At 33.5% G+C, this 27,862-nt stretch overlaps 1 protein-coding gene and 1 pseudogene across 2 annotated transcripts; one reads left to right on the top strand and one right to left on the bottom strand.

Moving 5' to 3' along the window:
- Positions 1 to 12,614: 12,614 nt before the first annotated feature.
- Positions 12,615 to 21,059, bottom strand: LOC129317547 (uncharacterized; annotated as a pseudogene).
- A 3,296-nt stretch (positions 21,060 to 24,355) lies between these two features.
- LOC129318450 (fasciclin-like arabinogalactan protein 7) lies at positions 24,356 to 26,631 on the top strand. Of its 2 annotated transcripts, none has more exons than XM_054963213.1 (2): positions 24,356 to 24,526; positions 25,628 to 26,631. In XM_054963213.1, exon 2 carries the CDS (start codon positions 25,658 to 25,660, stop codon positions 26,441 to 26,443), a length of 786 nt encoding a protein of 261 aa, XP_054819188.1. In that variant the 5' UTR covers positions 24,356 to 24,526; positions 25,628 to 25,657; the 3' UTR covers positions 26,444 to 26,631. The 2 variants fall into 2 exon arrangements, with proteins under 2 accessions (XP_054819188.1, XP_054819189.1); XM_054963214.1 differs by lacking the exon at positions 24,356 to 24,526 and adding an exon at positions 24,590 to 25,143.
- Positions 26,632 to 27,862: the final 1,231 nt, after the last annotated feature.

Below are 27,862 nucleotides of genomic sequence, written 5' to 3'. Positions count from 1 at the left end.
ATTCCTTCTCTTTCTAAGTGTAACTTGATTCAATCTACTCCTTAGTGTAATGGCTCAATCTATAGATAGAAAGCCTTATGATGGGAAATAACTTGACTCAATCAATATTCTTAATCTTGCCAATAGAATGATTAGAAGGTTGGAAATCCAGATTTTGAATCTGGAAAGCGCTAGTTCTTTGCCAAATAGGTAGAGTCTTTCCTTCATCTCCCGCTTTAATAGCGGAGTATGCCTTTCCTATTCTTTGATTGTTTCTTAGTTCTAAGAAATAGGCTTTCCAGGCTATCAATAGAGGTAGTCTGGTTTGCATACGAATCCATATCATTTTCCTATCTACTTACATATAGATGGATTTTACTTTGAATTGGCTATGGTTAGTCCGTCGTGATGCACAAAGACAATTTAAATGTAACGGGCTCCTTTGTGCCATGTACTACGACACATGACCAAAAATCAAATATATTTGATTCGTTCTGCGTGTGAAAACAGAAGAGAAAAGGAAGAGGAAAATGAAGAGAATGTTAAGGCTTTACTAGGGCACGTATATTGGCTTCCATTGTTGACATTTTAAAGCTCCCAAACACCCAAGATAAGTAATCTAAATCTCATCCTTCCTTTCTCTCCCTCATTTATGATGATTTATGGTAGGGTTTGAGTTAAGAGATGGATTTTCGATCTATAGGAGCATGGGTCCAATTTCATTAGTTAAAATAGGTATTATGGGAGTTGTTCAATGTATTGGAATACCACATTGATGATTTTGTAAGTGATTGGTCTATGGGAGCATTTAATATCTAAAAATTGATATTTATGAGGTAGTTAGGAGAGGCTTATATGCATTAATAATGGTTTGAGGTGTCATTAATGATAATGTACATTAATGAGAATTAATGAGCCTATTGAGTATGAATGGGTAGTGATTATGAGTTGATAAAAATAGTGTGTGGGGAGTTATATGTTGATAAAGCTTTAAGAGTTAGACAATGATGGAATTCTTGTGGTATGGATGTAGAGAGGTTCATTATTGGCACCATTCGAGCTTGTTGAAGCTTTAGGAAGTTGGTATAGTGAGGGGTAAACCTTTGACCTCTCAAAGGTTTGAGGTAACCAGGGAAAACTTAATCTTTATAGTTGAATGTTAATTACGTTTGTGAAATGTAATTTATGAGTTAAATTGATGATGCATATTGGCAAAGTGTTGATTTATGAAATGGGTTTTGGAAAGAAAACCTTGATTTTGCCACCCTTGGTGTTTTATGAAATTGATTATGATTTATTAATATGGGTAGAGAATTGTGATATATTATATGTTGAATTGTGGAGTATTGAGTTATGTGAGATTGGTTGCCATAAATTTATTATTGAAATGCATATTATGTGATAAATGTGCATAGCATGATCATTAGCGAGAGTTTACCTAGGAAGAAGAGTAGATTGGTTAAAAATTCACGTGGTATTAGCAGTGATTGTTGGAATCGAGAACTAGCCTTGGCACCAACTGTTAGAATCGAGAGGTAGCTCTTGTCCTATGGTTGATTCGGGACTGTCCCACTCGTTCCATAAGGGACTCAAACTTAACTAGTCATGAGGAGGCTAGATTAGGGGTACGATACTCTATGGTTGTTAATATTGGGGAAAACTGAATTACATAAGTGAGTGAGTTAACCCTGGCCCAGTAGCTCCTCACAAGTGGAAGGCTGGGTTAGTCCATGATGGACGTAGCTACGTGATAGCCACCGGTTTCATGTCAGAGGTAACAGGAGGATATAAGGCTGGCATATGATCATGCATATAAGTTCAGCCACATAGTTGTTAGTTTTGTGGTTCGGCATGTATTGAGGGCACATGGTTGTTATTTTTGTGACCCTATGTTATGTTTTGCAAAATAACATGATTAAATATTTTATGGCAAGCTCGGTCACATAGTTGTTAGTTTTGTGAACCGTGGCCAAGTGTTATGTGATATATGTGCTTATTCGCCAAATTGCATCTATCTATAATTAGTGCATGTTTGGATTAACATTCAACCTCAGTTAGAATCAGCCAAACTGAAATTAGGATATAAAATGCTTATTTTGTGTTGTTTGGATTAGGAAAAAAATCCCAACCTTAATTAGCCTTAAACGAGCATTTTTTTGAAAGCTCATAGACCTGGCTTTTACATTAGCTTCAGCGTTAGAAGCTGTTGCAAGCATTTAATGAAGTTTAAATATTTATGCTTTCTCTCTCCACGAGTTATGTATCTACCCCTACGAGCTGTCTAGTTTTTTTTATGTTGCTATGCCTCTCATGACCTCCGAACTTGTATCTCCAGATCTGCTTCACCCTCCTCTGTTTCAGCTCCCGAGCTCTACACATTTGGCACTAATCAGTCGATCTCTACCTCAATTGAAGCATGAAGATCTCCACGTTCAAGCACCAGGATCTTCACCTTTGAATCTTGCATCTAGTATTCCTCGCTCAGAAGTGGTTTCTCCCTATTACCTCTCAATCTCCACCGTGTCTACTAGATCTGAGGCTGCCGTCGCCGGATCTACTCCCATCGACTATCCTTGGCAAATAAGGTTCTTTATTTCATCTCATTCCTTGCCTTCCTTACTGTCAGCTGTTTGTTCCTCTGTGTTTCAAGTTTTTTTCTTCTTCTTCATCGTCTAATACTTTTCTTTGCATTTTTAGTGGAGGATTTTTCTCTTCTTTTCATTCCTTTAGCCTATATTGCTTCTCTTTTCATTTAGTCTAGGATACACGTTCTTCTTCAATGCTAAGATATGAAAAAGCCACCACTGAAGCTATTAGCCGAAGGAAACCCAATAGAGGATTACTACTTGACGAAGAAGAGGATAAGCAGAGAGAAGAGATCTAAGTTACCTATTAGCCATTCTTCCTAGTTTGGTCTTTTTCATTCCGTTAGCCTGTGTTACTCCTTTGTCCATTTAGTTTAGTCTTTTTCATAGTTGTATTTCTCCTTTGCTCCACTGTTTTTTCGAATCAGTGTCCTTTCTTTGTGGTCTTTTTTAATTTAGTTTTTGATCTGAACTTCTTCTTTAGCCATAGCGTTTAGATCTTTTAAGGTTTCTCATCAACTATTATTGCTTGGAATGCTTCCTTTCTCGTTTTCTTTTTCTTCAAGAATCTTAGTTGAGTGCGTTGTTCAGATGGTGTGATCATCGTATTCATTGCATAAAGTTGATTTCCACGTGTATCTATTGTTCGGGTTTAGTGTTGGGGTACTTCTAATTTGCTTTGGTTTTTTTTCCTTCCCTGTTGGCTGCTCGTGGCTATGGGAAATCAGTTGCCCTTGTTTTATCAATTGCTGTTGCTATTGCCGTGGGGTAACATGCTTTATATACATTCAGATATGAATTTATATATATATATATATATATATCCATTTAAGATATAATGAATATCTTGTGCTATTTATAATGTGTTTCCTTCCTTGTTTTAAAAATGAACAGATGCAAATATTATGCATTTTTGGAACTAAAAATGCCAAACTGAAAATCTGGGCATATAGCAATTCCTTCCTTATTTTAGGATTATTATTTTCATTTAGTTTTGCTATGACTCTAGGATATAGTGGTAGATTGAAACATATATGTAGAGATATTTATTAATTTTGCATGTTTGTGATGGCTGGCTAGTCTATAAAACAATGAACACCGATAAAGGAAAAGCTGTGTGGAATTCAACCTTGACAGAAATTTTCATTAAGGAATGCTTAGAGCAAGTGTACAAGAAATAAAGGAAAGGAACTACTTTCAACAAAAATGGGTGGCAAGCAATAATTGAGGGGTTTGAGGAAAAAACAAGAAAAAGATATGACCGAAAGAAACTGAAAAATAAACTAGACAACATAAAGAAAGAATGGAACATATGGTGTAAATTATTTTCTAGTAAAGCCAACTTAGATGGGACAGTGTCAAGAATACTGTCAATGCTCTGGATGAATGGTGGGAGCGAAAAATATTGGTATTGATTAGTTATTAAGTGTTTTTTAGATTAGAATTTAATTTGAGAATCTTAATTATTGATTACTTGAATGCTTGTAGGAGAATCTCCTTTATGAAAAATTTAGACATAAAGAGTTGAGGTTTGCAAGGGAATTAACCTTCATATTCAGGGATATCCTGGCAACTGGGGAGACACTGTTTGTACCATCTGCTACCCAAACCCAAATAGAGGATGATGATGATGATGAAGATGTGTACCGCCCCACTGTTGACCTTCAAGAAGGATTTGGAGATAGTGAAGAGGAGTTAAATTTATCTGATACTACAGTACCAACGGGGGTCACTGATGAGTTGTTAGGCTTGAATGTCACCACAAATACCGGTGGAACTAGTGGTGATGGAAGTCAAGGCAAGAGAAAGAGGGTTGTAGGAGGCGGTGGGAGGAAAAAGCAAAAAGTCGCTACCTCAATGAACATAGCAGATGCGATGAGTAAAATAGCTAAGGATAATAAAGCTAGAACAGAGACAGTGAACAAGATTTTGGCAAATGACATAGGAGTTTCTAAGGTTGTAGCTCACCTAAATAGACTTCCAGAAGTTTTTGATGATAAAGATTTACATTGGAGATGTGTCAATCTTGTTCTATACAAGCTTATGTGAGATGCTTACTGGCAACTTAAAGACCTTCCTGATCACTTGGTCAATTAGTTGAAGCACCAAGTCTACCATCTACCAGATTTTATTTCAAAGAATACATCAGGATGAATTTTTATCTAGGCTTATGATGACTTGACTGGTGTTTATTTTGACTTAAAGACTACTTGTAGTTGCTTTTGGTTGACTTGTACTTCGCTATGCTTATGATGACTTAACTGGTGTTTATTTTGACTTAAAGACTACTTGTAGTTGCTTTAGGCTGACTTGTACTTTGCTATGCTTTTAGCTGGTTTGTAGTGAATATTTAACTCTTATCTAATGCTTATCTTATGCATTATTTTTTATGTTGTTAAATGATATTTATATACTATGTGTTTTATATTATATACAAATGATATTTACATACTATTTTATCTTAGGTTGAAAATCATGGAAGATTCAAATAAATATATGTTAGGTTGGAATGAAGGTTGGGATGTAGATGTGGCTCATCAACTACTTCCCTTATTACAACAAGATATATCCAAGCAAGAAGAAATATGTCAATTAGTTGGTGAATATGTGATGCCATATGTGTGTAAAGAGCCATGAAGAACTAGCAGGCAAACAGGGAAAATGTGGGTTAATGAGATTTTGCAAGGTCATCCTGATCGTTGTTATGAAATGTTTCGAATGGAAAAACATTTGTTTAGGCAATTGTATGCGACACTAGTTGAGCTTGGTCTAAAGAAATCTAAAAAAATGAGAGTTAAAGAAATAGTTGGAATGTTTTTGAATACAATTGGACATGGAGTTTGTAAGAGGATGATACAAGAATGATTTCAGCATTCAGGGGAAACTATCTATAGAAATTTTCATAAAGTATTAGCTGCCTTCCTTAACCTTTCCAAGGCAAAATAAAGCCAGTTAATCCTTCGTTTCAACAATGTCATTCAAAAATTCAAAATGATCCATGGTCTTGGCCATTCTTTAAGGATGCTATAGGAGCAATTGATGGCACTCATGTGCTATGCGTGGTTAGTGTTGCTAATCAAATTAAATTTATTAGAAGAAAGGGATATTCAACATAGAATGTCATGGTTGTATGTGATTGGGACATGTATTTTACTTTTGTCATTGCGGGATGGGAAGGTACGGTTCATGACGCCCGAGTATTTGATAATTCTATATCAACTCCTTTAATGCATTTTCTGCATCCACCTCCAGGTATATTTTATTAAAGTCACTATAATTATCATTGCATTAATTTAATGTTGGTCAAATTTACAACACTTCCTTTTATTTAATAGGTAAATATTATTTGGTTGATTCTGGTTATCCAACACTAAATGGGTATCTTGGTCCATATCGTTGCGAACGTTATCAACTTTCAGACTTCAGGCGAGTTGTAGGATTTGCAAACAATAATGAGGTCTTCAATTATTATCATTCAAGTTTGAGATGTACTATAGAAAGAACTTTTGGAGTATGGAAGAATAGGTTTACAATTATACGAAAAATGCCCAAATTTAAATATAAAACACAAGTTCAAATTATTTGTGCAACAATGGTAATACATAACTTTATTAGGAGAAATTCAATTACTGATAAGCAATTCATACAAGCTAAAGATGAAAGTGTAGATGTCCCTGAGGAAGACATCGATATTGGTAAGGCATCCTCATCAAATCTACCCGGATCATCAAGACAAATGTAGCATGTTCGTGATATAATTAGAAATCAGCTTATAAATCATATCAATTGAACATTAATTTATTTTAGCTTTTTGTGATTGAATATTTAAGATATTTTGCCTATTAGTTGTGATTTTAAATTTAATATTTTTTTACTTATTAGTTAGTGAAAAAAATATAATCATGCTTATTTAAGATTTAATATTTAAGACAAAAAAATTCATGCTTATTTTTGTCATTAAACATCTCAATTGGCTTTTGAATCAAATTATCCAAACAAATTTCAGTTTATCTAACTGAGTTTTAAAATAAGGTATCCAAACATAAATCATGTTACATTAACTGACTTTTCTTCTAACCTTAGTTTTCTAACCTCAGTTGAATCCTAACCTCAGTTGTAAAATTTTTAATCCAAACACACCCTTAATATACAACTGTATGGGTTAAGTGAAACTTGATTACTGAGTGATTGTACTCACCCCTCAATTTTCAATATTTTTAGGACCCAGCTCATCGGATCCGTGCTAGGGAAAATATACAAAGGCCTAGAATTTGTGGAGTAATCCTCTACATGCCTCTTTTTGTTACTTCCATGTGTATTTGTTAATATAATTGCCAACTAAGATTTAATTGATATGATTTATGCATTACTTACATAATTTTGTGTATAACTAGTGTATTTTGTGCCCTGAGTTAGTGAGTTTTGGTTGTGAACCCATGGATAGGGCCAAAATACTTTTGCAAATAGAAACATATGTATTTTGAGGAATTTGAAATGAAATTGTCGATTTTGTGCAACATTTCCTCCCCATTTATGTTTTGTGAAAATTGGAGTTAAGCAGTAATTTTATGAGATAAGCATTTTTGATTGTGTGTGGTGTGTTGCACGAGTCTACAAGAGTCTATTGAGTGTGGTCCGATAGTTTGTGAAAGCTATTGGCACATGTGGTTGAGTTGGTATACCCCATTTATGAGATTTTGTGAAAAAGTGGTCAAAATGGGTTTTGGTGTCCAACTTTTTTATAGAAAATGAGTTTGAATGTGAAATCTGTGACATTAGCTAGAGCTAGGAGAAAGCTTCGTGTAGACACCAAAACCACCTCAATCAAACATCGGATAGAGATTTAGGACGCATCGGAAGTTCATACCTTGTGCTGTCATATGACAGCACTGATGCTGTCAAATTTCATGCAATGCGTCGCAGCATGCGGCGCCTCATATCGTGGTGCATGGCACAGAGAACACACACTGTGGTGCACAAGCCATAAGTCACAGCGCACATGTTATTTTCTGTACAAAATCTATTTTTGAGTTTTAAAACTCATTATTATGGGTCCTAATTGATTTCCAAGCTTCCGCTTTACTTTTAAACTCTTATTTGGATTTATTAAATCATATTTGAGATTTGAATTATTGAGATTGGGATTCCTTTGAAAGATTTTGAGAAATTCCTTTTATAAACTTTACAATTTGGTAATCCTTTAAGGATTAAACCTTAGATTACCATGATTTGGAGTAAATCGCGGTTTAACCTCAGGGAGGTTACAACAATCTTCCAACCACCTATATTAAATGAAATTTTTGGATATTAATGGTGCCAAACAATCCAAGACACTAACATTCATTATACCCAGGTTTAGATGTTCAAATCTACTCCCATTAACTCCATTTGAATCAATAAATTTGGACCCATAACCTATATGGACTAAAAATCCACTTCCACTATCAAACCTTAACCATACACTCATAAATGTGTAAGAGGTAAAGAGATTAATGAGTGTGGTACTTACCTTATGTTTGTAGCCTCCAAAATGCTCCCAATGTCATCCACAAGTAAACCCTAGTAGAGCATTGGCACGTTTCTCCATTTTCTCTTCTCTCTTTTTCTGTCTCATTTTTCGCAACCAATATCTACAGAAAATGGCGATGCATCGCAGCGGACACATAATGCGCCGTGGTGTATGGCATAGAGAGGTCCTCCTTCGCATCTAAAGTGTATGTGTGCTACGGTGGATGATCTTCACGCCGCGGCGTGTGGCACAACAACATCACTCTTTATTTTCTTCTCCTTTTAATGCCCAGGTGGCTCGCCTTGATACCAGATCCATAATTTAGGCTAAAAAAATAATCAAATATGCTTATTAGATCTCTATGGCCACACACCACCTCAACTTACTTAATTATCCTAATTAAGTTTAATTAATCAGGAAATTAAAATTGAGATGTTACAACTCTCCCCTCCTTTTAAGAATTTTATCCCTAAAATTTACTTAATCTAGCAAAGCTAGAAATTCATACCTTATTGAAACAAGTGAGGATACTAGTTTCTCATCTTCTCTTCAGTTTTCCACGCAGTATCACCAGAAGTCATCCCTTTCTATATGACTTTCACAAGCCAAATTATCTTATTTTTCAACTGTTTCTCCTTAACATCCACAATTTTCTCGACTCTACCCGATATGTCAAATTCTCACGTAACTCCATATCCTCAGGGTTAATCACATGTAAAGGGTCAGGTTGATATTTCTTCAATTGAGACATGGAATATATCATGCACACCCAACAAATGGGGAGGTAGAGTAATCCGATATGCTAAAGGCCCAATTCTCTCAAGAATTTCAAATGGCCCAATAAACCTGGGAGTCAACTTTTTTGCATGAATGGACCTCCTAATTCTAGTCATAGGTGTGACCTTCAAAAATACGTGGTCACCCACTATAAACTCTAACGGTCCCCTCATCTTAATTACATAACTTTTCTATTGACTCTAAGCAATCAATAACTTCTGACGGATAGTCTCAATCTTCTCAGTGATTTGATCTACCAAATCAAGACCCATTATGCTTCTCTTACTCAACTTGGTCCAACAAAGTGACAATCGACACTTCCTACTATACAAGGCCTCATATGGAGACATTTGATTGCTCGCGTGGAAACTATTATTATAAGAGAATTCCGCTAGAGGTAGGTGCTTATCCCAACTACTACTCTACTTGATGGCACAAACATGCAGCATATCTTTTAGAGTCTGGATGGTCCTCTCAGTTTGACCATCAGTCTGAGGGTGATAAGCCATACTGAACTTTAATTTCATACCCATGGCCTCGTGTAGTGCTTTCTAAAAGTTTGATGTGAACCTTGAATCGCAATCTGACACAATCTCTTTCAGCACCCCATGTAATCTCACAATCTCTTGAATATAGACCTCTACAAGCTTCTCTAGAGTGTAATCAACTCTAACAGCTAGGAAATGAGTAGATTTAGTCAATCTGTCCATAATTACCCAGATAGCATCATGACTTACTTGGGTACGTGGCAATCCCATAACAAAATCTATGGAAACACAATCCTATTTTCACATGAGAATCTCTAATGGTTGTAGCAACCTTAGGGGTCTCTGGTGTTCAATCTTCACCTTCTCACAAGTTAGATATCGAGATACGTACTCTATCACATACTAGGCCACTACCACTGACTCTTTATGTCTTGATACATTTTGGTGGTTCCCAGATGAATGGTGAACTTACTCCCATGAACTTCAATTAGAATGGTCTCTCAAATCCCTTTATCATTAAGTATATACGCCCGGTCTCTACATACTACCAATCCATCATCATTGAACCAAAAGTCTTTGGTCTTGTTTGCCTCAATCTCATCTCTAATCCCTAATAGATACTTATTCTTAAATTGTTCTTTTCTTAAGTCTTTCTAGAATTCATTAGTAATTACCATTGTATTCAAGTTGTATACGGTGAAATCTGGACTGTTTTGGTATTCACTAGAGAAATATTCCAATAACTTATACTCATGGATCATCAACCATGCAACATGTATGGTCTTGCGACTCAAAGCATCGGCCACTGCATTGGCCTTTCTCGAATGGTACTTCAACTCAAAGTTGTAATCTTTTAGGAATTCCATCCACCTTCGTAGTTGTATATTCAACTCTTTCTAGTTAATTAAGTACTTGAGGCTCTTATGATCACTAAACACCTCAAATTATGAACCATAGAGATAGTACCTCCATATTTTCAACACAAACACAACTGCTGCTAACTCAAGGTCATGAGTTAGATAATTTTTCTCATGTGGTCTCAATTGTCTCAACGCATAAGCCACAACTCTATCATCTTGCATTAGCACACAGCTTAATCCCTTAAGTGATATATCAGTGTAGACCATATATGGCCATTTGGGATCTGGAATAGTCAACACTAGCACTGTAGTCAGCTTCTTTTTCAATGTCTGAAATGCCTCTTCATACTTCTCTATCCAAAAAAATGGTTGATCTTTCTTATTAGCTTGGTCGAAGTAGAAGTAATCTTAGAGAACCCTTAGATGAATCTCCGGTAATAGCCAGCTAAACCCAAGAAACTTCTTATCTTGATTATCGATGTTAGTCTCTCCTACTATAACACTACGTTAACTTTATGTGGATCTACTACTATGCCATTAGCAGAAACAACATGAAACAAAAATTTCACTTCAACTCACACTTACTCAGTTTGGCGAACAACTTGTGCTCTTTCGATACTTGCAGCACTATCCTCAGATGTCTTGCATGTTCTTCCTTATCTTTGGAGTATATTAGGATTTCATCAATGAAAACCACTACAAATTTATCTAAGTAAGGTCTAAAGATTCTGTTCATATAGTCCATGAAGATTGCAGGAGCATTTGTCAGATTGAAGGGCATTACTAAGAACTCATAGTGCCCGTATCCTGTCCTAAATGCAGTCTTAGGCACATTATCTGCCTTAACCCTTAATTGGTGATATCCAGACCTTAGGTCAATTTTAGAGAAAACTGCAGCTCTGGCAAGTTGGTTAAGTAAGTCATCAATCCATGGCAACGGATACTTGTTCTTAATTGTCACTTTGTTGAGTTACCTGTAGTCAATGCACAAGCTCATACTCTTATCTTTCTTCTTTACAAACAACACAGGTAATCTCCATGATGATATACTTAGCCAGATGAATTGCTTCTTAAGCAACTCTTCTAATTACTTTTTCAATTCTTCCAGTTCTGCAGGAGCCATATGATATGGAGCCTTCGAGATTGGCTCGGTACCGAGTACTAAATTAATCGAGAATTCAATCTCTCTTTCTGGTGGCAATCCTGACATTCGATTATCAAACACTTCTAGGAACTCATTCATTACACCAATTTTATCAATTCCTCCATCATATACTTCGTGTGTAGAACAGTATATCATGAAAGCCTAACAACTCTCTTTCACTGACTTCTCTACTTGTAGGGCTGACAAGAACTTGGGAGTCTCACAATCCACTACTGATAATGACTTGACAGGTTCAGGGTTAATAGTTGTTTCTATATAAACTAGTAGCGAAATTGTCTTTTTATTACAGTCGAGTGTCGCACTATTGGTAGACAACCAATTCATCCCCACTATCACATCAATGCTACTCAAAGGTAATCAGATTAAGTCGGTAATAGTGATTCTATCTCTAGACTTCAACTCTAGTTTCAAACAAGCCCGACTGGTCCTCACAGATGCACCAGCTAGCGTAGACACATTCATGAAAAATGGCATTTCAAGCACATACAATTTTAGTCTCTTTGCATAATCATCAGATATAAAAGAGTGTGTGGCACTAGAATTAAATAAAGCATCTATCTGGTGTCCACAAAGTGAGATTGTACCTCTAATCAACTTTAATGAAGTCTCAGCCTCTTCTTTGGTCATGGCAAACACTCACCCTGGAATAGCTGATCTTTGGTCAGAAGCAGGTATGTTCTCTAGGCAATACTTAGTTATGTGTCCTACCTTGTTGCATTTGAAGCAAACCCAACATTGCCCTTGATGATGTTTTCTGCATTTATGGCACTGCAGAGCTCTAGTTGGCATCATAGCAGATGGAGCTGTATATCCTTACTAAGACGTCTGATTTTTGACCTCGACCATACTCCTCAAGGCATTGCTCCTCTGGTTAGATCCCCTAGATTAAGACCCCTTCTGGAAGCTTTTCTTCTTGCTTCCTCTAGCATTATACCTCCCAAACATACTCGGGTTAAAACTTGACTTCTTACTCACTCCGGCCATAAGGCCTATATAGGAAGAGAATCTCCCTTAACCATCTCTCTTCTTCTTTTCTACCACTTTACTCCTTCTAGCTATAGCTCTAAACTTTTTGCACATAGCCTCGAAGGAAGTAATGTCAAAGGTAGCTAATTGCTAGCTGAACTCAGGCATCATCTTATCAAGAAATTGATTGGCCTTCCAACACTCATCATCATGATGACTTAGGTAGGAGGAGTACTTAGATAGCTCATTGAACTTTGCTATAAACTCCTCCTCATTCATATTTCCCTATTGGAGTCTATGAAATTTTACCTCTTTCTCTGCTCTGAATGAAGTTAGGAAATAATGGGAGAAGAACCACATCTTGAACTCTATCCATGTCAACTGTGAGCTATCTATCAGCCTCACACTTTCCCACCATTGCTTCGCTATGTCCTTAAGCATGAAAGTGGCTAAGAGAACCCTCTGCTCAATCATATAGGTCATGACTGAAAAGATGGTCTCAAGCTTGTCAATTCACTTCTCGGTTACTATATCCTATATGGAACCCATAAAGGAAGGAGGATTCAACCTCATGAATCACTTTAAAGCCATGTTTATAAAGCCTTTTGACTCACTTGTCCCAGGCCGCACCAAACGCATTGGCCTTTTAGGAATACTTTCCTCATAGTACTCTCATCTCTATGTCCATGCACCTTAGCGTGCATATCATTTCGGGCTTCCTCTTGGTCAACCCCAACTCTCTTTACAATCTTGTTACTCTCCCCAGGTCTTCTTCTAAGGATCTCGTCATAACCATCCATTCTCCTCTGGATGTCCATCGATCATCATACGTCTCAGTTCATCCAGGGCATTGTCTTTATTACCCTGTTGAGGTCCTAGTTGTTGCTCTTAGTTCACCAATTCTTGTTCCAGTCTTTGCACATTTTCTAGTACATTTCTGACATTTGTGGCTCTTGTTTGCACTATATTCTCCCCTCCTAAGTATGGAAGCAATCCTAACAAGGAAAAAGTTTAGCACTAGCTTGGTGAGGGAAATGACCTTGGCAGAGCATTGGCATGTCTCTTTATTTTCTCTTTTCTCTTCTCTCCTTTTGTCTCATTTTTGTAACTAATATTTGCAAAACATGGCCATGCACCACGGTGGACACACAATGGGCCACGACACATGGCACAGAAAGGTCCTCCTTCACATCTGAAGTGTTTGTGCACTGCAGCAGATGATCTCCACACCACGACATGTGGCACAGCAACATCACTCTTCATTTTTTTTCTCCTTTTGATGCCCAAGTGGCCCACCTTGATACCAGACCCATAATTTGAGCTAAAAAACAATCAAATATGCTTATTAGACCTCCCTAGCCATATACCACCTTAACTTACTTAATTACCCTAATTAGGTTTAATTAATCAGGAAATTAAAACTGGGATGCTACACAAGGAACATGTGATGTTTAAACTTTTAGTTTATAATAGCATGTGATTTGATTGTACTAATATGTGTGAAGTATAATATGGAAGAGAATGCTAGTAATCATTCCAATACACATTTTTTATTTAAGATACTTCTCAAGATATAAGATATTCAACATCCTTATCATTCATCATCTCAATTTGATATCCCTTTTTTCAGATGTCTTTGAAGCTTAATAAATTCCTGTGAGACTTAAAGGAGTATAATGCATTATTCTTATGTAAATTTGTTCCTCTTAGTAATATTATACTACTCTTATAGGGCCTTCAATTAATTTTGTACGACCAAATATAGTACTAATATAAGCTTCTTTCCTTACTAAACTTGAAAAATATATTATATCATTGATAATTGTATGCATCATAACATTATCGACAAGGCATATATCTACATAATTAATAGTGGTACCGATCATAGAAATAGCCATTCTAATGAATTTAGGAGTAGAACAATTATGCTGATAACGTGTTATGAAATAAATATAGATATAAAAGAAGAGAAGATAAATATTATTAGAAGGAGATAATATTTGAATTGTGAGAGAAGAGATAATTCTCATTTCAATCAATGTATTTGTGTTGAACTCTAGTTTTGATTATGACAAAATAGAAAATATTTAGTTTTTGCAAAGTTTTTAATTTGTGTTTAATAGCAATTAAGAGTACTTGATATATATATATATATATATATATGTATGTATGCTTCATCTCTGTCATCTTACCTGAAGCCCTAACTTTCTTAAAATATGTTATTGGAATGCATATTTGATTTATCTAAAATTCTTTCTTGAATATATCTTGAGTATTGAGAACGTTTCAACTTGAGTTTAATTTTATATTCATTACTTGAGTTTACCGAAGCTTTTGTATTATTCTAAGTTCGTTATACCAGTACAGTGCACTTATACCAATGTAGTAGCTGAATACCCAAATAGAGCCTTATATTGATATAATCTTTCTTGCTCATTGATTACAATTTAGCACTATTCAAGCCTGAATTAGTTTTGGAAGTGTGTATTTGAGAGGCAAACCTTTGACTTTCAAATGTTTGAGGTAACTGGGAGGAAATCTTTTTATACTCTTATGAATTAATTACTTATTTGAATTATGAATTAATATTGTCAATCATGAAATTGTTTGTAATGCAAGTATGGCATATAAAATTTGAATCTTTATTGATGATATTAGGAAGTTTTGAAATGATGTACTTGTGTAATTGTTGTGCAATAAATGAAATGTTAAAATTAAGGAGTTCCATGATGATATAAAGTTCAACAATTCGATATTTTGTGGAGTTCAATGAATATTTATAATCGAGTGTAATGATAAATGTGATGTGAAAAATGTACTAATACAAATTGATATGAGTACAATGAGGACGTTGAACTTATGTATATAGTGATAAATTTTGTGTAATGTCCACCTTGATATTACCAAGATACAGGACACGAGACGCATAACAATGTTATGATAACCAGGATTAATTAAATTCCTCATTAAAAGTTATCATAACTCAAGGGTTAAAAGAATGGTTTAAAAGATTGGAATCTTAAGAAACCCTTTTCAAATAAAGTTTGAGCTCAAACTATAGTTTAAAACAAGTTAAACAAAGTAATGAAAGCATGTAAATTAAATAGTAACTGAATAAAGCATCAAGAGGGCATTTTAGAAATCTCCCAAAATACATCATCCATCACAGCACATGTGTCATCCACCACAATGGATGGCACAGAGAGATTAGATCTCTTGTTGTGTAATACGCTATAGTGTACATACCTTATGCCGTAATGCACTCCTACTATCATAATAGCACTTTAGGACTAACGTCCAAAGCACACTGTTTCACGATCTGACATTCGATTTAAGCGATTTAAGTGTCCACACGTAGCTCTCAACACCACCTAGCCATTGGTACTAGTTTCACAACCAAATACTTAACAATTCAAAAGTTAGACACTCGAACATAATTTGGTCTATTTTCCTTTCAAAACACACATAAAGGTGTCCAATTTCCCTAACCTAGCGCCAATGACCTTGGAATTATTTGAACCAACTCAAATGGACCATAGATAACTTGATTAAACAGTCGTACAACAACAATAGCATTCCAAATACGAATTGGCCATTAAAAACCCCAAATTCACCATAAATTAAGGGATAGTAATATCCACATATCACAATCCTCTTGGCCATTCTAACACATAAACAACACAAAAACATCACTTGCATTGATGTCTCAGCCTCTTACAATATTTTCAATCACTTATACATTATTCCAAGTCAAAATACCCACAGATCAATAATATATAATGCAAGTGACCCCAAAATGCAACATGATTTGAAATTGGCATAAGTTTTCATAAGATTTTTGTTACAAAAACACAAGATAGAGAGAGAGAGAAAGGACTATACACTTACAAGCCTCTCAATTCTCTATAGTATCCTCCTTCCTCGTGCCTCTATCGAAACTTTTACCTATAAAATGCAACCATTAGGTAAGTTAAGGACTCAATAACCAAATAATCTAAACAAATTACTCATAAGTAAGAACAATAAGTGAGTATGTGAAGTGGTAATAAGACCTATGATCTAGATATCAAGTATACATATACACATAGCTATACAACAATGATATGCACGATTGACACACTGCTTTATACTGTCCAATTACAAAACATAGATATGCATGATCAATCTGTGGGCTAAAAATTCAATAGAACTAACTCTACGTGACTGGAATGGCTCAAGCTCACCAATCATGGGTAAGAGAATCTCATGCTTATGAAATGCATAAGTCAACATGGTTTACTATTTTGGTTTATTAAAAGGATTTTAAATTTAAATTTATAATATATTTTAAAATTATTCTAAACAACTCTAGGACTAAAATATTAAAAGTGGGTAGAAATCTTAATAAAAATTCTAAGATAAAATTTTTAGAGAAAATTGGTGAAAAGGACCTAGTTAGAAGTAAAGTTAGTCCCAGGAACCAAATGTACTTGAAGGATCAAAGCTAATATTTTATTCATTAAATAATTTGAGCAAATGGCTGAAATGCCCTTATGTGTTAATTAAAGTTTTTTCAAAAAGGCACAAAATTTGGTTGCTAAAGCTCTGGCCGTCAGGTGAAGGGTCACCAAAAAAAAAATTAACATCCCTTGATTACATGTAAACTCAACAACTAAAGGGAGTGATATGACACAATTTACACACTTTGTCTAGTCATTTAGGATCCCTATTACATGTTATGTTTTTCATTTTGGTGCATTCATGGTTTTAAAGGCAAGAAAATCACCTAAGGGGCAAAGTTGTGCACTCAAGGCATTTTGGTCTAAAAATTTAACTTTTGAGAAAATGTATAAAAAAAATTACTCAAAATGTATTTGATGCCTAGGAGAATGAACGTGAGGATGTAAGGATTTTGACTTAGGGTGCAACAGTTCTAGTTTGGGTACAAGGAATTTGGCTTGGGTACAAGGCTTTTAACTTGAGGTATAAGGGTTATAACTTGGATGCAAGGCTTCTAGCTTGAGGTTCAAGGCCTATGACTTGAGTGCAAGGCTTATGGCTTGGGTGTAAGGCTTTTTGTTTGGGTATAAGAGATTTGACTTAGGGTGCAAGGCTTCTGGCTTGGACAATTACATGTAATATTTTGTGAATTACATGTAAATCAAATACACAGAGAGCACCCACTATCAATGACCCTATAATTACATGACAATGACAACTAATTGCATGTAAATTAATATGGAAAAAAATTTGTGAACATGCTTAAAGAATAATTTATATATAATCTCTAGTGGATTACATATAAATCAAACACACAAAAAGCATACCCCTATCAATCCCCTAGAATTACATAAAAATGACTATGGATTACATGTTAAATCAATATGGGAAAAAATTTGCCAGCATGCCTGAGGAACAATTTATATGTAATCTCTAGCAGATTACATGTAAATCAAACATACAGAGAGCAGGCCCCTATCATCCCTTATAATTATATGAAAATGACTATAGGTTACATGTAAATCAATATGTGAAAAAACTCATGAGAATGACTAAGGAATGATTTACATGTAATCTCTAGTAGATTACATGCAAATCAAACACACATAAAGTACACCCTTGTCAATGCCCCTGAATTACATGAAAACAATTATGGATTATATGTAAATCAATATATGAAGAAATTCACAAGTATGCCTGCTGAATAATTTACATGTAATATCCAATGGATTATATGTAAATCAAACACACTGAGAGCACACCACTATCAATGCCCTTGAATTACATGAAAACGACTATGAATTACATGAAAATGACTAATTCAAAAGCTTTGCACCCTAAACTAGATCCCTTTCACCCTAAGCCATAACACATGCACCTTAAGCTAGAAGCCTTGTACTTAAGCCATACCTCTTACACCCAAGCTAAAACCCTTGTACCATAAGCCATACCTCTTGCACCTAAACCAAAACCCTTACACCCTAAGCCATCCTTGCACTCTCTGGTTTTGGTACTCTAAATAAAAAAAATATTATGAGTGATGAGAACAACATCATGCCATGTTAAACTACATCCTACTCTATACAAGAAACAATAAGGGAATACTCACAATAAGTTCTTTTTAAAAAAAATATTATACATTATATAGCAAGTCATGTTAACCTATAGAAGATACTAATTTAACAATGTAACATGGAGGACAACTGAATTGTCTTGGAAAAATAATTGAATGTGAAGAGCGAAAATGGAAAACAATAATTTCAATAAAAGAACATTAATTCCATGATGTTTGGTTTATCTTTTCGTCAAGTATAATCAAAATGATAAACAAAGACCATAAGGCACCCCATATTAAAAAATATACCATGGGGTGTTAAGAACATTGCCATACCTATGTTAAACTACATCTTACCTTATAAAAAAAAAAAGAAGAGGATGGTCATAAGTACACTTTAAAATACAATCACAATTTTATTGAATCTTCTAGGGGAATCCCTTGATCAGCATTTCCTTATAGCTTACTTCATTTATGATATGCATGTAAGAGCTTCTTAGCTTGAACTTAAATTTTTTCTCCTCTTCAAACAAAACCTTATGCTTTAGTGCATAAAAAACATTATGCCTAAAATGAAAATTAGTAGCCATTAAAAGTATGTCATTCAAGCATTAATACATAACACCCATAAAATTACTATGAAACATACTTAAACATTCATATGACACTTAAATTTGAAGGCAAATGAAAAGATGAGGGAAAATCAAAGCACATCAAACACATATTTAAAATTAATCCCAAGCTCAGTTTCATGTCTATTAAAAAGAAAATGAACACTTGATGAACAGACAATGGCACTTTCACACACCTATGCACACACTTCCACATTTTAGATTTATCTTTTGCTTTTAATCTCCAAGAGTAATATGCACCAGAACTAGTAACCATAAGCACTTTTTAGAAGTACATGCATAAGATTATGATGGTAGTCCTAAGACAATCAAATTTAGCCCCTCATTTTAGGAAAAAGCTAACAATGGAAGAGAAATCATCTTTATGCATGGTGAGATTTTCATGCTAATATGACATGTAAAAGAGAAATACTTAGAAGTAAGCAAACAAAATGAAACAAAAACTGATAAAATTTTGACCTTAATATGTAGAAATTCAAAGTCATATCCCTCTGACCGGCCTGCTTTATGCTCATCCTCTCTAGGTGTAAAAACTTAAGGACAATACTGTAATGGAGCTAAGAGTACATTGGCTATTGCTATTGCTTTTGAAGTTAGTAGCCTTCGATAATCTCCAATTGCTCTAAGAGCTTCAAAAATATCAATGCCAAGTGATAAGCCTAGGCCAACAATTATTTTTGTTGGAGCTACCATGCATGGCCACAAGCCATGCCTGTTTACAAAATGGAGGAACCTATAAAAAGCAATTTAAAATAAATGCATATATAAGACATGTAAATGAGCACATTAGCATCAATAAATTATATTGCAATTTCGGATGTATTAAATCTATTTTTCTTGTTTAGGATGAAACATCATGTGTTTTAATGTCCAATTATTTTACCAAGTTTGTGATCAAAAGCACAGAAAAACAGAAATTTCAAGGTATAAAACAACGACTATACTTCTACCAAAATAGCCAATATCATAATTATTTTTAAGTTTTAAATATTGTCAAGTATTTTCTAAAAATAATTCACTTTAAGTGACTTCCTCTAAGGTGACTGACTATGCAAATGGATGACGCTGCAAATTTTGGTTCTATTAAGTAGTACTTTTATGTTTGTTAACTAAATGAACAAAAAATGATAAAACTTTAAATAATAGACCTCAATTTGAATATCATAACCTCTTAAAAGGACTACATTAGCTATGTTCTTCTCCTCTGCAACACATTTAGCATTCACAAGATGTGAAACTATAATCTTAATTATTTTCTTGGACAACTCATTAACAATAACTGTAGCATGACTTACTTCTTAAGAATCATTTAAAGCTTCTACTTTCAAAAGTAAGCGGTTGTCCTTCAATGGATCAGTTCCTGATATGTTTCCACTCAAATTTGTTCCTTTGATAACCACGCCACATCTATGCTTTGTTGCATAGCTATGAAAAATATACCCCCAAAACAAAAAAAAAACAAAAAAGAGAGGAAGTTATTACTTTTACTGAGCAACTCTACGTTAACCTTTGAATTTTAATGTTCAATCATTCATTAATTAACCTAAGGGTTGAAAGTAAGGAAAATATTTAACAAAATCCTTAAAATTAGATAAAAAGGAATAAAAATCAACCACATGAGACTTCTCACTCCAAAACAAAATTAAGTTTATTAATATATAGAACTGTGCTGCTATTAAAGGTTATGTTTGAAAAGGAAGATATGGAAAATGATGTATCTATCCATATGAAGTAATTGCATTCCATGAGAATTAAATGTGAAAAAAATAGTAATACTAGGTATCAACATCAGTAACAAATCAAAGGATTGATTTTGGGCAGTGATTGCAACTGGATGAAGCATCGGTCAGTGGTGGCAAGTTCAAACGTCAAGCAAAAGCAAATCTGACATTCAAATGACGAAATGGCAAGTACAAATGTAAATGATGGAAGGCATGAGAAAGAGCAACGATAGTGGAAGAAGGAGCAAAGGCAAAAGGTGAGGAAGACAAGGGGCAACTTCAAGAGAAGCAGTGATGGTGGAAGGTGGACTGATGAAGAGCAAGAATGGATTTCCAATGCCATTCGTCAACGGGATGAATAATGATGAAATATTCAGGCTAAAGATATTAGGGCATTTTGATCATTTAAACTGACTGCTTTATAAATAAAATATTTAGCTTTGTCCTTAAATTTAATTTGGTCCTTGAGCATAATTTTTGTTCTAATTAGGTCTTCATTACCAATTCTCCCAAATTTTTACCATCATTTTTTTAAATTGAAGTTTAAAATATTTACATATAAATATTCGTTAATATAGATTAACAAAATACATATATTTGTTATTATAACACCACCGACTATAACTTGAGGGAGAGTGCGAGGTTGGTGTTCAACGGATTAAAGAGGCAATTAGTTGACAAATGACATGGAAAGCCCACCCCATAGTCAAACAAGCACAAAATTTCATGTCTGGAAATATTTAATTTATTTGTATGCTCATTAAGTGAAAAATTATAAAATTCAAGTAAAATTATTTAATGTATTAAGGTAAAAACTTGATAATTAAGCAAATAATATCTACTGCACATTGCATGAAAAAGCATTTACTTTACATTACAACTGTTGTAATTATAAATAGATAAATAATGTTATTTAAAACTTAATATCCAATAACTCAACTATATATCAATAAATTGAATGACATGATTGCAAATTTGCAGTAATTGGTGTTCAATGCTATATCAGCATGGAAAATGAACTCGATAACCAACATATTACAGCAATACTTAGTTTTTTAATAGAAAATTGAGTATATATTGTTGTTATTCATAAATTAAAAATTATGTTTGGGTTCAAAATTTAATTCAAAATATGAAAAATACATAAAGATTCTAATTTGAGTCATCCATATATAAATAATTTCCTAATAACCCTTCAAATGTTGTTGCATTAATTTTTCATTGATTATTTGTAAATAGCAATTGGTCATTATCTAATCTATTATATCTAATATAGAATATAAAAGCTCTAACAAACCATACTATTTATAAATAATTCATAACATAATTTTTTTTAACAGTGCTATTAAAAGATACACAAAGTTTAGACAAATAATAACATTTTATCATTAGCTTGAGTGGTAAAAATATTGTGGGGTTGGTGACGAAAACAAAATGAAATATATATTTGTACAAGACCACACGTGATTATTTTTTTTCAATGGAGGTAGAAAAAGTGTCTTTATTAAAATATGTTAATTAAGTTATACAAATTTTCATTTAGTTTTCTTAAGCTTACAATTTAAAACTTATACAATTTATTCCCTAAAAATAAAAAAATTACACGAATATTATCTCTTAAAATTTATTAAATTATAACCGCCTCTTTTTTTTTCAGAATGTATACAATAATACAGATATGTTATATTCTCAAAATATAAACAAATTAAATCTCCTTTTTTTGCCAACTTAAATAAGAAAAAATGATAATAAAATCACATCGAAATATATAAATAATAATTAGGTCCCTTGAAATGTTATAATTTCTCTGAAGTCTCTTAGTACCTTTCTAACATTAATAATTTTATGCTAATCAATTAAATTTTTCCTTGTTTAAAATAAAAATAATAGGTCTGGTTCCACTCCCCCAATTACAATATTTGTCAAAACAATCACAACTTTTATTCTTTAAATTGTAAAAATTGAACAAAAAATCACAACCTCCTACAAGAAATTTCTTTTATTATTGATAAATAAGTTATGAAAATAAACAATTTCAATCGTAACTTTTGTTTAAGCAATTACAGTTTTAATTTTGTAAATTACAAAATTTAAACAAGAAATCATAATTTTTTATATAAAATTTCTTTTATTATTAAAATTCAAGTTTTAAAAATAACCAATCACAACTTTTATTATATGAATCGTAAGAATTTAAACAAAAAAAATCAAAACTTTCTACTTAATATTTCTTTTATCATTGAAGTTTAAGTTTTGAAAATAACCAATTAAAATTTGTGTTTAAGCAATCACAACTTTTATTCTGTATGTAGCAAAAATTGAATAAGAAATTACAATTTCTTATGTAAACTAGTTATTTTTGTTTATTTTAAATAAGAGGTAATTTAATTATTTAACTTAAAATCATTAATGTCAGAAAGGTACTTAAAGACTTTAGCAAAATTATAGTATTTTAAGGAATCCGATTGTCATTTATATATTTTAGTGAGATTTTTATTGTCATTGTCCCCTTAAACAAAGCTCATTGAAAAATAGAGTGTAAATAAAATAAAATTTATTTTTTAAAGAGTTAAAGGGTAATTGGTTACTAAATTATAAGTCAAGAAGTGTTTTGAATCTTAAATTTATTTTTTATGTGATGTTTTCCTTCAACGTTTTAAAAAGGTGCAATATTACTTCTTCTATTAATAAAATTTAACTTTGATCGTTAGTTGATAAAAAAAATAAAAATGACCTCAAAAATTATAAAAAAATGACTAAAAATTATAGAAAATAATCAAAAATTACAAATAATGATAAAAAATTTACAAAATTTCTTGATCATTTGCTATAATTTTATTTTTTTATCATTTTTTAACTAACTAACAGTTAAAATCACCTTTTTTTAATGATAATAATGAGATTATATCGTTTTCAAAAGTTGAATAAGAACATTACATCATGAATGAGTTTAGAGTTTCAAACATTTTTAAACATATAATTTAAAGACTGAATTATCATGTAACTCTTTTTAAATCACACATGCGTCTCTTTTATTTTTAATGAAGGTTATATATATATCTATATAATTTCAATAAGAAATTATAGTCAATTCAATATTAGTCCTGAGAGAAATTTATTTAGTATCCAAAAACGGCAGAGAGAAGTGACAAAATCACAAAATGTCAAAATCTTCGAAGGTATCATAGGGACTTCAAAAATAATTTTTAATTAAAAATTCATTAAAATTTAAAGAAAATTTATATAATTTATATTTACTCCAATGTATTTATTTTAGAAAAAATAGCAGTGAACGATCGTTAAAAAATTTTTATAATAATTAAAAATTAATTATTATTAAAATTTAAATATATTATTGTTAATTTAACATGAATTATTATTAAAATTTGAATAGATAAATATAAATAAAATTATAAATTAATAGGTAATTATTTTATTTTGATAATAAATAATTTTTTAATAGATAAATATAAATAAAAAATTAATATAAATTGATAGGTAATTATTTTATTTTGATAATAAATAATTTTTAATTGATATAAATTTTTTTTCTGCCAGATATTTTTTCTAAATTTTATCTTGTCGCCCTGGTCAAGATAAAAGGGCAAGCCACCTCCCCTAGAGTCGCTCAGAAGCACAAGGAATCATCCACTACAGTACACTACCACCAACATTTTGTGTGTGTCTCTCTCTCCAGCTGTTTCCTTCCCCACTACTTTCTTTTACCCTCTCCTCCATCTTTATATACCTCCTTCTTCGTCCTCCCTTCATCACATTCCCCATTTCTCTCTCTGAATTTCTCTGCTTCAGGTCAGTCTCTCTCTCTCTGTCTCGCCATACTTCATTTGCTTTTCCATTTTGGTGTGCTTTTTTGTGGAGTTTCTGAATCTGCTTGTCTAGATCTGTGTCTTTATCGTGGGTTCATGTGCATTGTGTGTCTCTGCGTGCTTGACTGTTCTAATTGTGGGTACCTGCTGCTTTATTTGACTTGAGTTTCCCAACAAATTTCCTGGGAAAATGTGCTTCTAATGGATTTGATTTGCGTGATGAGGAATTTATAATAAGCATTAAGAAACCTTTTTCTTGGGTTTCTGAGCTGTGTTTCTCCATTCTTCGGGATTTAACTAGCTCGTTCTAATCTGTCACTCTCTCGTAGCGTCTGGGTCAGCAGAGCCAAGACAACAGAGCACATTTAAATCTTCTTCGCTTTCATCGGATCTGCATTTTCATCGCTTTTCTTTTTCACTTTTCTAATATCGTAGCTCTGCATTTGGATTTCCTTGCTTAGTTCGTTTTATACTCTTAGATCTTCTCTTATTCAGTTCTAATCCTCTTCCTCACTCTCGCTTTTCTTTGTCTCAGTCAACTTCTGTAAGATCTGGTTTTGGCAATTACGTTACTCTCTTTAGGGAAGCCAAAAAATAAGGGTCTGTGCTTTGTAGTGCACTTTAATTTTGAGATTGGATTTTCTCTTTGATTCAAATTGATGTTGATTTCACTCAATTCTTGCATTATTTAACATTTTCCATGAAGGATATACTATATTGCAGGAAAAAAAAAAACATATTCTGGATCAAGTGAATTTTCAACTTGGGTCTGCCTACATCATTTTCTTTCAATTGATATTTCTGACTAAAATAAAAAGGTCCTTTGATTTAATCATTCTATTTCATTTTCATCCAGTCTTAACATCAAATTTAACAATCTATCAAAGTTAAAATTACACTTCTGATTTGGCATGCTTTGCTCTGCATGCATCATTTTCATTTTCTTTTAATTTAGCCCTTAACTTAATCATATTATTTCATTTTCATCCCACTGTAGTGTAGCATCAAATTTAACAATCTAACAAAGTTATTTGGCACTTTTGATTTGGCATGCTAGTAACATTCTAGACCTCATGTGTTGCAGGAATTTGGAGAGACCAATCATATTGTTAATATGGAGTTTTCCATGATCTTCACATTCAGCACTGCTCTGCTGCTTCTCTTGTCACCAGGATTTGGCAAAACTGGTAGCCCCCCTTCACTGAGCCCCACCCCGGCACCGGCACCTGCACCGGACTATGTGAACCTTACCGACCTCCTCACGGTGGCCGGTCCATTCCACACCTTCCTTGGCTACCTACAATCCACCAAAGTCATTGACACCTTCCAAAACCAAGCCAACAACACAGAAGAAGGAATCACCATCTTTGTACCTAAAGATAGTGCCTTCTCATCCCTCAAAAAGCCTTCACTTTCTAAACTCACACCAGACCAACTCAAACAAGTCATCCTCTTCCATGCCTTGCCACATTTCTATGCACTTGCTGACTTCAAGAACCTCAGCCAAACCAGCTCAACCCCAACATTCGCTGGCGGCGATTATACTCTCAACTTCACAGACAATTCCGGGACTGTCCACGTTAACTCTGGATGGTCTCTCACGAAAGTGAGCAGTGCTGTTCATGCTACCGACCCAGTGGCCGTGTACCAAGTTGATAAGGTCCTTCTTCCTGAAGCCATCTTCGGGACTGACATTCCTCCAACTCCGGCTCCTTCACCAGCTCCTGAGATAGCTCCTGCGGCAGATTCACCAGATGCAAAATCTGCAGATACCAAGTCTGCTAAATCTTCTTCTCCATCATCTTCACCTGATGAGGCTGCTTCTCACAGGACCATCTTCAGTTTGGGCAACTTTGTTCTGGCAATTTCTTCCATGGCCATCATGGTTGTGTTCTTATGATCGTGATGATGGGGAAGGGGATTCATTGAATCTTTTTTAATTAATTTAAACAATTCTATGTCTGTATATCTGGGGATTACATGATGACGATGTTGCAGTTTGCTGCTTTGATTTGAATTCATATATTTTTTTGGTTGAACATATGAGATGTTATTGAATTATATTATGAGAATGTGCTTTATTCCTAAGATGATGTTGGTTTCTTTTTTCTTATGCATGTGCTGATTGAGTTATTTTATGCGGCAACAGCTGTATCTATTCACCTTTCTTGAGATGATTGTTGTGTTGACTTAACTATTTAGCATTGGATGTTTAAATTCATATAAATAATGTTAAATTCTAGTTGGAGTAGATCGTAAATTTTAACCCGTTTTAATTTTTAAAATTATTATCAACCCATAAATAGGTTTTCCTCTGGTGTTTTAGACTTTCAAGGTTTTCTAATCCCCCTTCTTCTGTTTTCATTTATACGGTTTTAAGAGATCATAAGTTGTTGGTAATAATGATGATGATGAATGAAGAATAAGTTGTCTCACCGAAGCATTTTTACAAATAATTTGTTTCTCAAGGAAAATAATATATATAATCACATTACAAATAATTGAGCCCTATTACCAATTTATCATCATGCCCTAAAAAACAATTCAAAAGGATATTTAATTTTTAAAATATAAAAGAAAATAGTAGCACGATAATTTTTTGCGAGGGGAAGGATTTATTGAATATTTAATCTAAAATAGTATGTTCTCATACAATGTTTTAAAATCCGGACCGGACAGTGAACTGGAAATGTCAATGGGTCACGGGTCTTATGGTTCAACCGGTCAGACTGGTGGTTGGACCGATGACCAAATAATTAAATAAAAAATTATATATATATATATATATATAAAAAGAAACAAGCTAACAAAAATACAACATTAGATTCTTAAATGCATCAGGATTTAGGCATAATCACTTGAAAAAAATATAACTTCTATTTGCAATAAACAACTCTTAGACAATAAAAAATAGATTCATCTTCATCCATTCAGCAATCCTTCATTTTGCAATAAACAGCTCAAACAATAAAAAGCAAGCTCATCCATTAACATTCATTCTACTCCATTTAGAACCATGGAGATTACATTAAATTGGGTAGAGATATAAATGAGGGAGAAAGAAAATCTCACCGGGACTAAGAGAGAGAGAGAGAACAATTGATGAAGAAGATGAAGAATCAAGAAAGGGTTCAAGCTCGACACCATCTGACTGTCTTCAACAACTGGATGCCTATACTAGAGTTAACCAAGAACTCGCTCACAAACCAAAATGAAGAAAGTGAAATGAAGATGAAGAATAAAGAAGCCTATGAAGTTTGAGATGGCTAAAGCTAAATGGTGAAGACAACGAAGGGTGAACATAGAACCCAAATGGTTG

Source organism: Prosopis cineraria, unplaced genomic scaffold, assembly GCF_029017545.1.
Source record: "Prosopis cineraria cultivar Desert tree isolate PC_DT_omini unplaced genomic scaffold, ASM2901754v1 PC8, whole genome shotgun sequence".
Lineage (NCBI taxonomy): Eukaryota > Viridiplantae > Streptophyta > Magnoliopsida > Fabales > Fabaceae > Prosopis > Prosopis cineraria.
Note: the sequence above shows the minus strand (reverse complement) of the source record. Positions and strands in the feature narration are given on the sequence as shown.